The sequence below is a fragment of the Mytilus galloprovincialis genome, chromosome 2 (genome assembly GCF_965363235.1).
Source record: "Mytilus galloprovincialis chromosome 2, xbMytGall1.hap1.1, whole genome shotgun sequence".
In the NCBI taxonomy this organism is placed as follows: domain Eukaryota; kingdom Metazoa; phylum Mollusca; class Bivalvia; order Mytilida; family Mytilidae; genus Mytilus; species Mytilus galloprovincialis.
In genome coordinates, this window is record NC_134839.1 from 106,401,566 (window position 1) to 106,415,322 (window position 13,757).

The 13,757-nt window shown below is 30.4% G+C and overlaps 1 protein-coding gene across 1 annotated transcript; it reads right to left on the bottom strand.

The window, feature by feature from the left end:
- Positions 1 to 2,921: 2,921 nt before the first annotated feature.
- Positions 2,922 to 12,913, bottom strand: LOC143065280 (uncharacterized). The gene is made up of 8 exons (XM_076238756.1): positions 12,781 to 12,913; positions 10,980 to 11,074; positions 10,568 to 10,719; positions 8,445 to 9,651; positions 8,123 to 8,257; positions 7,356 to 7,454; positions 6,456 to 6,547; positions 2,922 to 5,607 (listed from the first exon to the last, which is right to left on the bottom strand). Exons 1-8 carry the CDS (start codon positions 12,810 to 12,812, stop codon positions 5,257 to 5,259), a joined length of 2,163 nt encoding a protein of 720 aa, XP_076094871.1. The 5' UTR covers positions 12,813 to 12,913; the 3' UTR covers positions 2,922 to 5,256.
- Between the last annotated feature and the right edge of the window lie 844 nt (positions 12,914 to 13,757).

The following is a 13,757-nucleotide window of genomic DNA, read 5'->3' on the forward strand; positions in this document are numbered from 1 at the left end:
TAATGGAAGTACTGTTTGTGACCATGGGAATCCATTAATGTTTACATTTTACATTTCACATAGTGTTTTTCTATAGGTTGTTTGATGCGTACATGTTTGTTATAAACATTTATGAAAAATTATATGATTATAATGAGTAGTATATATGAGAAACTTTGATTGGTGTATGGTAGTGTTTAAATATATATTTTTTCACATTAAAGATTTGTTTGTTATATCTTATGCACAATTAGTGGGAAAATATATCAACATCCTGACCGTTCATGATTAAAACTCATACAAATATATTAAATGCCAGTCATCATTCATTGCCTACGTTAATACAAACCCAGTTATTAGTCTAATTCATTAGGTCACTTTCATGAAAAGGGGACGGGGTTGTTCTTACGACTTAAGGAACATATCACCTATCATCTGTGAAATGGATATTCCATAACATTCAACCAACTCATAATGCCATCCGTAAAATTATGAAGGACTAATTTCAAATTTACCTTGTGAGCAGCAACCCTCTATCAAGGAAATCAGGATAGAAAATACTGTTATTTCAGTCCATATTAAACTCAAGTGGTGTTTAACTATGGTAAACTACATTTTAACATTTAAATTAAACAATTAATAAAAATAAATAATTAATTAAGAGGATACCGCTTCTATCTTAAAAGTTCATTTAATTCAACTAAACACACAGGATTTGTCTACACAACTGACTGATTGATTGATTTTTGTTTGAATAACGTCCAGTGTCAAATGTTTCAAGGACATTCAAACTAAGACAACCTATCTGAATAAACTGTTCTAGATCTTTGTAATCATTAAAGGTACATAAAAGAACATACTATTAAATCAGTACCTATCAAGATGACGAATACAAAATTTTATGGACCAAAGAATGCTAGCAGTTCCATAAAGCCAGCTTGAAGTCATTAACTGACTGATATAATCACGATCTGTTCTTACATCTAATATCTGTTGCTGTAAATATATAGAAGATTTGTAAACCACATAGTCAGTTTGATGTACAAAATTAGCAACTGGACAAAAATATAATCACTGAGTAAAAACACCAAAACTTTTTTTTTATACTGAAAACAATAAATAAGACAGATACTAGTAGTATCAGAACAAGTCAAAAATTGGCTAAGAAATGTTTACTAGTAGTATCAGGACAAGTCAACAGTAGGCTAAGAAATGTTTACTAGTAGTATTAGGACAAGTCAACACACAATAGGCTAAGAAATGTTTACTAGTAGTATCAGGACAAGTCAACAATAGACTAAGAAATGTTTACTAGTAGTATCAGGACAAGTCAACAATAGGCTAAGCAATGTTTACTAGTAGTATCAGAACAAGTCAACAATATGCTAAGAAATGCTTACTAGTAGTATCAGGATAAGTCAATAATAGGCTAAGCAATATTTCATGAAGTCTGAGATAACCTTGGGTGAAACATTGAAACTAATATTACCCTCATAACAGGTCTACAATGGATTGGAGAAAAAAACACAAAAAATGTTAAATGTTTATTCCCTGAATAAATATAACCTTTTAACAAAGAACAACAATAAAGATCAATAAAGCTGTTCATGCGGTTTAAGTTTTTCCAAAGGGGTTGTATAGATTTTGTATCATCAATTATTTAAGCACATCATTACTTTTTCATTGTGTCAATTGTGTCTGAGTAGAAAGCTGATGAACCAGGGGTATGTCAAAGAACGTCTCGTCCTTTTTCTAAAAAAAGTTCACCGGAAGGTACCAAGACTTTGTTGATAAATAAACTCACCATAGATACCAGGACTAAATTTTGTATAAAAGCCAGACGCGCGTTTCGTCTACAAAAGACTCATCAGTGACGCTCGAATCCAAAAAAGTTAAAAGGGCCAAATAAAGTACGAAGTTGAAGAGCATTATCGGTATCAACTTAACAAATAATACACGATGGGCTTGAAGTATAGATTCTAGGTACTGACATTGTTTATCATCTTCATAACGTGTTATAGTATTCTTTTATTTGCCTGTGTGTATATACTTTTACTGTTTTTTGGTCGTTTTTTTTTGTGATGTCCATTTGATGTGACTCGATACTTATACATCCCGTCATTGTTTTGTTATGCTGTGGTACATTTTTGTATTCTTGTATTTCGTTTTACTGATGTGCTTTGTCTCGGTGCTTTCTTGTTTTTCTTTGTCATATATGACGTGGCTCTGTACTCATAAATCCCGTGTAAATGTTTGTATTCCTGTCGATCGATTTTCCTAGTGTGCTTTGGCTTTATGATTTTTTTGTGCTTTTTTGTAACATATTTGTTTGTTTTTATAGTGATTAAGATTCTTGATGTACCCGTATTTTTGAAATTTTTACCTATTATATATGTTTTATCACACATAATATTTATACGACTGTCATACAAGTGAGAGGTTTAGCTAGCTATTACACCAGTTTTAGTCCACAATTTACTGCATGAGTTAATGCATGTAGCAAGTTAGGAATGTGCCAGTTGTTATCAATTCGTTTGATGTGGTTGAGCTGTTGATTTTGCCATTTGATTACGGACTTTCCGTTTTGAATTTTCCTAGGAGTTCGTTTTTTTGTTAAACACCGGTTTTACAATGGATGCATTACAGTGACATAGTTAAGCTTGAAGAAAATGATTGAAGGCAATTAAAGAAGGGGAATTGTATGGAAGGAAAACCCGAAATCACTTAATTTTTCTCAGATCCTAATTTAAGATGTACTACTGTGTCATTTATTAAAAACGTATTGATATGACGCAAATATTTCGTCTTTCGTTTACTGAATTGTCCAACAAATGCAATGATAATGATTGTACACACTGAACCTGTTTCTGATAAAAATACATCTGCTAATTTAATTACAACTACTTATGAATGATAATAGGCAGCAAAACATACACAGCATACTTTTTAATATTTTTTATTTTTATGGTATACACAATACACAGGCATATAATTTAAAAAGAACATTGATATTCCCAGCAAAGCATAAAAGTACAGACGAAGACAATATATTATATTACACTTCTGTTTTACAATTATACAAGTAGAAAGGAAAGGATAATAAAAAATGCAAAAATAAAACAGTTTTCTTTACATTTGTGCAAAGAAAACTCGAACGATAATGATAAAATCCCAAATAGGTTTTCGCGTAGAAATGAGAAAAAAAGAAGGTGATTTCTAACCAGATTATCTACATGTTAAAACTTATTTTGATGAAGTAAAAGTAATTTCATTACTGTGAGGCATAACTCTTGGAAGGGACAATTATTTTAAAGCTACGAAAACCATTCAGAAATTGAAGTCCAGAAAACATTGATACTGAGAAGTAAGAATAAGTCTTCCAAGGTTAAAGAAACCCTGATTTGTACTTGCTGTTTCATGTTGTTGTTTTTTTTTAAAGGATTCATTTACAAAGAGAAAAAACAACTCATCCACAAAGACAGTCGTTTTAAAACTTTTTTTATTTACTTCCTTTTTATCTAAAAAAAAGTTTAATTATATATCAAAGACACTATCAAGTTTGCTCACCTTCAAATTTCCAGGTTTAGTTAAAAAAGATTAAAAATCAATAAACATGACATCACGTTGCAAATGTAAGGATAAGGTCAAAAACGCATAGAAGATAAATAGACGAAGAATGGTACACACTATACATAATTTAAAATGAAAAAATAATGTAATTTGAAACTGAGGAAAACTCTGATGTCCAGAAAGAACAAGTTACTCCTGCTCCACTTATGACATCTGTTATACTTTTTAACGAGCGAGTGTTACCAGTACATGGAATCCATGATACATGTATGGTTACAATAGAAATACAAAGAAAGAACGGACGTCGGACAATTGTATATTTTTAATACATATATTTTATTTCCGTGGCGGTTAACTAATTCAAAATGACCACCATGCCTATCTGTATTTTAGTTTTAAAAATATTTACCATCAGCAATTTTATATTATTCAAGCGTAATGAATATAGCTCCCTTTTTCTATATGTATTTGCTATGATTATTTTTGTTAATTATGAATCACTTTAACATGACTAAGACTTTATAGTTCTTAGACAAGATTTACAGATATTTGACAATGTAAAAGAAAGCATATTCCTTTTTGTCTGACTAAGATGCCTCTGTGTCGTATTACTATTATTTTACAAATATCTGCAATACATTTTAGAGGTCATTTCTTCATTGAAAGAAAACATATTACAGTCATTCCTTAAATATCTTTTATAGACTTTATAGCTTGTTGTTCGGTGTGAGCCATGGCTCCGTGTTGAAGGCCGTACATTTGACCTATGGTTTACTTTTTTAAAATTGTTATTTGGATGGAGAGTTGTCTCATTGGCACTCACACCACATCTTCCTATATCTAATATATTGATTTTTAAAGAAAATTATATAAAAAATATATATGTAATTATATAAAGGGAGAGGTTTAGCTAACTTCAAACCCAGGTTTAATCCACCATGTACTACATAAGAAAATATCAGGAATATGACAGTTGTTATCCATTCGTTTGATGTGTTTGGGGTTTTGATTTTGCCATTTTAATTAGGGACTTTCCTTTATGAATTTTCTTCGGAGTTCAGTATTTTTGTGATTTTACCTTTACCTTTATTTTTCACTAGTAAGGGCGAATGCAATGAATATGTCGTGGAAGGTTCAAATGTATATATATGCCTTTGTGAACATATATATGATGCGTTTCAACATTTTCTAAAATGTTTAACCCAAATGTAGGAACATATTTTATGAATGGTAAAACAACAACAAGAAGACATTAAAACATCAAGCTATCATGTGTATTGTACCATATATGTAAGTAACTCAAAGCTGACAATTATTTCAGTGTTTCTTAAAACCTTACAAACAAATACTATATCATATTCATTGACAAATTTAACCTTGATCTATTTAACAGTATTATACTTTTCACTCTTCTTTCACAACAGTTCAATTTTACGTATGCAATCTGTATGCATGGGCTGAGGAATAGTAGTGTTCCATCTAATGAAATTGAAATCAAGATTAATGCCTCCATTGTGGAGAAATATGAAGAAACAAAAAATTAAGAATCGATTCGCAACCAAAACAATACTGAAATAATAAAATCCAAATGATCACCTCTGTTGATTGATGAGCAATTAAGACATTGATTATAAGAAATGAAAAAAAAATATGACAAAGATAATCAGATGGATTGAAACAACTCTAAATAATACTGAATACACAACTTTAATCTTTGTCGTCATCTTTATCGTCTTCATCGTCATCATCGTCGTCGTCTTCTTCTTTCATTTTAGGCGAAACCCTTTTCCCCTTTTCTGATACTGTAGGAGCAACTCTTGCCATGTTTTTAGCTTCATCTTTATTGGAACATTTAGTATGTCTGCCTGGCATGGGATAATTAAGGGAGGCACTATACAGGGGGTCCTCTACTGTTGTAATTTCTCCGGGAAGCTCGGCTTCTTCACCACTCTCATTATCCTGTTTACATGAGTCATCATCAGAGCAGAGATCAGCATCTTTGGAGTCAGAGCTATCTGTGCTCTTCACAAGCCAATATGTTATCATGTTGCCCTTTCCCTGAAAAAATAAATAAGTGCAAATGTAGTTTTATTCCTGTCGTTAACAATACACTTAACTTTCAAACCATCAAATGTATTTCATGATACTTCTTTGGTACTCAATAGAGTATACTTCAAAATGGTCGAATGAAATAATAAATAATGGGTTGACATCAGACACTTATGCTGTTTGGCTGCATTGTATATGCCTTTCGGTTTAAATACTGAATTTGACTAAATTTCAACCCGAAACATATCTTATAAATGTCTTTCCAGTAACACACATTGTTTGAACTGTAAGTGGATTGCCACAATGAGAACAAAGTCTAATGATCTTATCAATTGTTGGGCGAAAACATTGTTCACTATTATAAATATGGCACATTGTTTTCAAATATGCAACCACTTTTATCCTAATTCAAGGGGGGCAGTAACAGTAACACAGGAAACATTTTCCTTCTTATAGCTTATGCTGCATTAAAATTTAGAAAAGCACATGATACGTCAAGGTATAACTTGTTGACAATACACTTCGTTATATCAGTTGATTAGTTCTTTATTACTCTTCATGTATAATATGTTTTTTCTGTTTTTTACGATGATATATGTATGTCACATTAACAATCAGATGTTTATGTTGATTTTTCATTTGAGCTGTTATATCTTGTCGTTATATACGTTTGAAGTTTTATTGGAAATAACTGTTAAAAATACCTAAAGGATATTCAAACTTATAAGTTGAAAACAAACTGATTATAAAATGTCAAATAACAAAAATCGAATATAAGACAAACAATATACACAAAACACAACATGAAAAACTAAAAAATGAGCAACACGAAAATAACAATAGGTTATTTTACTCACCTTAACAGAAACACTTCCCCGCTTCTTCATTTGAAATTTCTTTAATTTACTAAGAAGTAAGTAAGTTGAAGTACTAATGTGAATCTTGTTTGCTGAGGAGGAGAAATACCAAAAAAATAACAGATTTAAAGGTTATGCTGTCCGCATGTGAAAAAAAATACAAGGTAAACTATAACTTAGATATATATTTTACTAGTATCAAAAAATCATCAGTATCTTAAAACTTTTCACGGATAATCTATGCGTTCAGTGAAAAAAAAAAAAAACATGATTTTGGATGGTTTAGGAGGATCGATATTGGGAAATTAAAATCAAAATAATGAAACTTTCAAAATCCCATTCGATCTGTACCTTCTGTCTTTTGTATATTTCAAAGTCGTTTTTTTGTGCTTTGTATCGATTGGGTGATCCCTATTCAACTGATTGTTGTATATCATTCCCATGTTGTTCTGTCACACCACTGCAACGGGTTATGGGCAGGGTAAGGCGCCCGTAGACACGTTTACCCGCTTCACTATGCATGAGCCTCTTTCAAGTAAGGAGCCTGTAATTCAGTGGTTTTATGCTGCATATCACATTTGTTTTCCGTTTATTGTTTTGTACATCAATCAGGCGATATTTTTCTCGATTGAAATGTTTTACATTTCTCACCCCGGCCTTTTATAGATTATTGTGCGGTATTATGGATTTGGTCTCTGATGAAGGACGTACGATAACCTATAGTTGTTAACTTCTACGTCATATGGTATTTGGTTGAAAGTCGTCTAATTGGAAATCATACCACGTCTTCTTATTCTCTTATATTAATGAATTATATATATTTTCTGACAATGTGCACGTATTTTGTATATGAATGTGAAGTTATCAAATTAAACAATATTTCCACAACTGAGAACTTACGACTGCTATATGCCTTCATTCTTGATGCTGTGTTAACTGTGTCTCCAAACAGACAATATCTTGGCATCATTGACCCCACAATACCTGCCATACAAGGACCTGTCAAAGAAATACATTTGATAAAAGATGAGCTGTCAAACCATTTTTTGTGTATAAAATTACTTAGAAAAAAATGTTATGTACATGAAAAAGCTTAAACTTGAAAACACATAAAGAGCCAAGACCATTCTCATTGGATAATATATCCAGTAGGACCATTTCCAAAAAGTCTGAATCTCTAAATTTCCCATTTTTTTAAAATTTTTGGTTCACATTTGCACACATTGAGGTTCTACCAACATAATGTCATAATTCGAAGCATCTAATCAAAGTAATTTTACTTATAGATTTTACCGTTTTAACATTTAAAATAAACAGAACAATCATAGCAAAGTTAGTTATCTCTTTGAAAATCCAACGGATTCTTGATTCGTGTTAACCATTTATCAGTTTCCTGTGTAATATGTTTGTCTATTCTTCTTTTCATCATCCATTGTATTGTTTGGGTTGCTTAGACTTTTTATTAATGATTGGCTCCATGGAAGTTCCTTGTTATTCTATTTTTTTTTCATATAGTTTTCGTCTTTTCAAAGTTTCTGGGTATTTTTTGGTATAATACACTATTGATGTATTCATGAATTCATTCAATATTAAAGTTATATTAACAGGTTTTTTTTGTTGAAATGATACCTGTTGGTATTAATGAAAGTTAACCTAAATGTACATACCAGAATTTATTCCAATTCTGAGTTCAATTGACCGGTGTCCACTGCAAAACTTCATCTCCGATACAGTATTAAGCATTTTTAGTGCAAAGTTAGCAATTTCTGATGCATGACGATCCTTGTTTCGTTGAGGTAAACCTAAAATTGCAAAGAGATAAAAATATTATCAATTCGGCTTGTCTTTTATGAATGGTACAAACGCGTGAGTCGAATTATAACAAATTATTAGAAATCATATTTCATAAAAGAATTTTAAAAAACCGGTAAAATACATTTTACTCATACTATTTCACTCTTCATAAAAAACCGTTAGATTTTTGTTCACCTGAAGCTACCATGTAGCAATCATTTATTGTCTCTACTTTATAGGCATCAAAATCATCCAAGATATTATCCACTGTACTGTGAAGGGAGTTGAGAAGTTTAACTATCTCCATGGGTGTAAGCTCTACTGTTATACGATCAAATCCGTGGACATCAGAAAAACATATAGTCACCGTCTTGAAATATTCTGCTTCTACTTTCTTTTGTCGTTTAAGTCGATTCGCCACTTGTTTCGGTACCATTTGATATAACAGTCCATCCGTACGTTCTTTTTCATTAGTCAATTCTTTTGTTTTGTCAACAAGAGTCAAAGCATATATCTGAATACTACTGGTCAGACTTTCTGTTGCCATGATAACTAAAGGACACATCAAAATAACAACAACCAATAAAACGGCGTTAACAGCTAAATCGGTTGTTAAATTATCTATAGCCAAATCTAGAATACTGATAACTTTCTGTGCCATCTGAGTTTGGATATCTAGCAAAGTATCGAGGTATATGGTCATGTTATCAAACCAATATCTAGATTTGCGCATGTCAAGAACAGTCGTATTTTCAACTGATGTCTGAATCTCTTTCCTAAAAGCTTCGATGATTGAAGTTATATTAGTACCAGTATTTTGAAGACCTACATTGTATATTTGACCGACAAATTCAGAGTACATGCCTGCGGTTTTCATGTGAGCCCGAAAGCTGTGCAATTTTTTGTTGTACATCTCGAAATATGAATGTGATTCAAATCCACCTTGAGAATAAAACATAGTACCAAGAGCTCTTTCAACACCAACATTTTCTTTTGCACTTGCAAGTTTTTGATAAGCCACGAGAATTTTCCAGACAAGAGAAAATTTGGATTCCGTAATTGTATTGTATAACCAATAAATTGTTGTATCAATGATTCTGGAGTAAAAATCAATTTCGTCTTGAATCGAGAATCTATCTGGACTCAAAATTTGTCGATGCCCTGCAAGATAGTCTTGAAAACTCGATTTTGACAAGAACATAGCACCATTTGCCTTGTCGAGATCACCGGGCCAGTATGACAGACGATCAATAGTTCTATCAGTATTAAAGTATTCTGCTAACAGGAATGTCCGTGTTTCTGGTCCCAGGGCACTTAAATACAATACACTCATATCCCTTTCAACTTGTAAACGATGTACCAGCTGACCCACATCGATACTATAGTATACAGAGGAACGTTGCTAGAAATGAAAAAATAATCTCTTACATTATTATGTTTGATAATGTGTTACTATTTGTTGATTCAACTTCTGATTTAGAAAATTTATCTGCAAAAAACAAAATATATTCAAAGTACATTAGAAATAAATGTAAACTCACTGACTTAAATGTCGTTAATTCATTTATATCAATAACAGTTACAGCAAAGACTATTCGAAAGCCAATAATTATAATATAATACTAATTCAGATAGACTTTGAAAGATGTAACATTTTATGACGGGTTACTTTTATGCAATAGTTTAACTGAAATTTTATTTGTTTTAGTCTCTTAATTATTTTTAAACACATTCATAACATTAACGAAATACTGTAATTTATGATCCAAGAATAAAGTACTTTCACTCCTCCTCTGACGTCATACAAACATAGGTGTTGTCGAAACGTTGCGTTAGAAGTTTTATCAAAATGAATTGAGAAAAGTGAGAAAAAAACCATAGTTTCTTGAGATTTCTGGGCGCATTACATTTGCGCACATTTTGGGATTATTTGTTTACGTTTCATTGGTATAAAATTCTGTCGTCAAATACTTTTAAACCATCGAATTCTTCCATACCTGGATATCCAAATTAAACGTATCACCGGATATTTTTTTAAAGATATTAGGCCAGGGTTATGTTTTGTTACCGTAATTAAAAGTCCTAAGAATCTAAATATTACAATTCCTTCTGCCTGTGATACACAAAAAGCGCAAGTTAAAATATTTAGCACTCACAACAGTGAATCACGTAGAAGGTCGTTCTGGTACATCTTATTACTGTATTTCAGTAAATTACACATTACAAATACCATTAATTATTAGTTAAGGCTTACAATGACTACAAAAATGTATGAAACGCATGTTATTCAAATATTAGAAGACTACAATGACTAAGACCTTGTTATTTTCTTCTCTGCTGTTTATACTATCTGCCAGAGTATACACTGTGTATCCCCATAAGCCTAGAATAGGTAGTACAGTCAAACACAACATTTTTATTAACTGTAACCTTTTCCCTGTTTGTGATAACGGTTCATCTCTGCAAAAACCTGAAATAGAAAAGTCTTTTTCCACATAACTGAATCAAATTCACTTATAACTGAATCACGTTTACTTATAACTGAATCATGTTAACTTATCACTGTATAAGACGACCATGATTTTTTCACCATATTATCATTATGAGAAAAACTTTTGTTTTTTTAATACTATAAAAGATGTTTATAGTAGCTTCTGACAAATTCCTACAAATTTAGCTATTTTTAATAAGTAATATATTTATGTTTATTCTGAGTTTTATAGACTCTACCTCTGCCGATGAGTGGAGGTTGAACGATGTCCAAAATATCTGAAGTTCCATCTGTCGTGCTTATTGAGCCAGTCTTTGTTTTCTTTGATATTTTCCTGTAATGAAAAAAAAATAGTGTATTAAAATGTTGATAAATATAAATAAATGTAGTAAAAGTTGAAAATACATGCTTAAGTTAATGTGGTAACTGTTGAATATACATAAATGTGATAAAAGTTGAAAATATCAAGCAAATGCATTCGTAAAAGTTGCATGTAAATGTACATTAAATAGCAGAAAATGTAGTTAAACTGAATATTAGTAAATATAGTAAACATCGAGTATAAGTACATGTAGTGAGAGCTAAACATAAGTAAAGATCGTAAGTTGGATAGAAGTAAATAAAATAAGAGTTAATTGCAAATTAATATTGCGAAGGTTATATATAAGTAAATGCAGAAAATGCTGAGGAAAAGTTAAATAGTAAATGTTGGATATAAGTAAATGCAGTAAATGCTGAGGAAAAGTAAAATAGTAAAAGTTGAATATAAGTAAATGCTGAGGAAAAGTAAAATAGTAAATATTGGATATAAGTAAATGCAGTAAATGCTGAGGAAAAGTAAAATAGTAAAAGTTGAATATAAGTAAATGCAGTGAAAATACGTCACTTATAAAAGAAATAGGGAATTACCTTGTAAAGTTGGTTTTGGTTTTATTCAAAACAGTTATATGACACAAAAACAACAGAAATACTATATGGACGGAGACACAAAGATTTCTGCTAGTAACCCCTACCCCTTTTATTATGTTATATGTTATTCTTCCAGTTTATGTTTTATTTGTAAATGTTAGAAATAGTTGATATGCTGGCAATATGGTTAAATGAAGGTAGGGCTGGTAATATTAACTGTTTCCAAGGAAGGTTTAATTGGCACTATAAGATTTAAACTACATTTACAACGTAAAATGGAAAAAAAAGTATAATAAGATAATAGTAATCGACTCAAATATACCTGCTTACTTTACAGTAATAAACTTGAAAGAGTTTGATATTGTCAGTTTTATGGACTTCCTCCTATTTGAATTTGTCTTGGAATTTGGTAATTTTCTTATTTCATATTGACCGTGTTCTAACAAACATATAATTTCTGATCAGTAATTTGTAAATTGATATGACTGGTCAGGGATCTGTCCACAAACTTATATTGGTATGGACTAACAATGTTAAAGCTAGCAATATTTGATATTTTTAAAATAAAGGCAACAGTAGTATATCGCTGTTCAAAAGTTACAAATTGATAAAGTGAAAACAAATCCAGGCTACAAATCAAAACCGACGGAAACACATCATTTATAAGAGAAAACAACGAAACAGCAGAACACTAAAGTTTCAAACAATTGTAAGACAATGCAACATACATAGAAAAATGTAAATCTATATAGATGGATCATTTTTAAATCAGTTAAACTTCTGTGAAAAAACATATGCCGTATCTACCCTATTCTTCAGTTTTTATTCTTCAGTTTTGATTAAAACATTTTAGGTTAATATCAAAATTGTTTTTTTGAGATTTCAAAAAAAACAAAAATCACTAAATTGGTTTGTTGTCTCTTTGTCACATTCCCTATTTCCATTCTCAATTTTATTATAGAAGGTAATATAGGCTTAAAAAGAATAATATTTAATTCTGTTACAAAATTGTAGTGAATATGCACATACATTTTTTAAGTTCATTTCTTTTATTAATTCGAATGATTTTGAATAATGTGTTGCTTTAGGCTTCTCTTTTAATTACGTACATAATACATAAGATATATTTACCAATTCTTGTCTTTTTCCGTCTTTTCTGTCATTTTCTTTCAGAATAATACTTTTTTCTATTTTCTTTTGTTTTTAACAATAATTTTACATCATTTTCCTCCGAAAAGTTTGATAGTTTCTTTGATTTTTATCGATGTTGTTAAGGCGGTTGTCAACGATTTTGATTATCACTTGAATCTTCAAGTCCAATTTATTATCACCTTTGTCTTTCTTGGAAAAAAAATCGATGACGTTTACAACTTATATATATATATATATAATCACTACATACACACCTTATGCAACCGTTCTCATATACAAAATAGTAAATTGATTGTTCATCCAAAATTATATTTTCAAATTAATATGTTAACACCTTATATAAAATCGCCACATGGACGCCCAATACAACCGTTCTTACGAAATAATAAATTAAATGCCAAAATTATTTTTTTAAATTGATATGTTTACATCTTATTTTTGAGATTACTTTCACATTAAAGGGTTAAGAAAAATATCAAAAATGAGTAAACAATAATAATAAAACATTTACAGAGTAAATCGAATATTAGTTTTCACAAAAGAATTTGACTACTGTTAATTTCATAAACATAACATTTTACGAATTGAAAAAACAACTTTTGCATTAAAAAAAAAATGAAAATTAAAATTGTTAAGCACACTAAAATATATCTTTTCTAGTACGGACAGTAGCCATTAATAGTTATCAGTTTGTATGTATGTAAATTTGAAATGTTTAACTGTTTAACTCGATTGAAAAATAAAATCAAATGGACAGACGAACTTTACTTAGGCACTTTTTATTCAACATTCTGCTTTTTTTTATAATTATAATAGCGTTGATAAACATTTAATCGTGAAATTATGAAATTGTTGAAAATGTATAGATGAACGTTTCATAAAAGTATGTTTCATGTTGTAATCTGATACGGCAATAAACAATAAATGCAAGATAATCATCTCTCTTTATAAAATTA

Bases quoted from the DNA above. Each gene is read 5' to 3' on its own strand.
- LOC143065280 (XM_076238756.1), bottom strand. From the start codon at position 12,812: ATGACAGAAAAGACGGAAAAAGACAAGAATTG. The intron at 9,652-10,567 runs GTCTTAGTCATT...TTTCATTTCTAG, and splicing joins GCAGAGAAGAAAATAACAAG to CAACGTTCCTCTGTATACTA. The intron at 7,455-8,122 runs GTATGTACATTT...TTTCTTTGACAG, and splicing joins CAGAATTGGAATAAATTCTG to GTCCTTGTATGGCAGGTATT.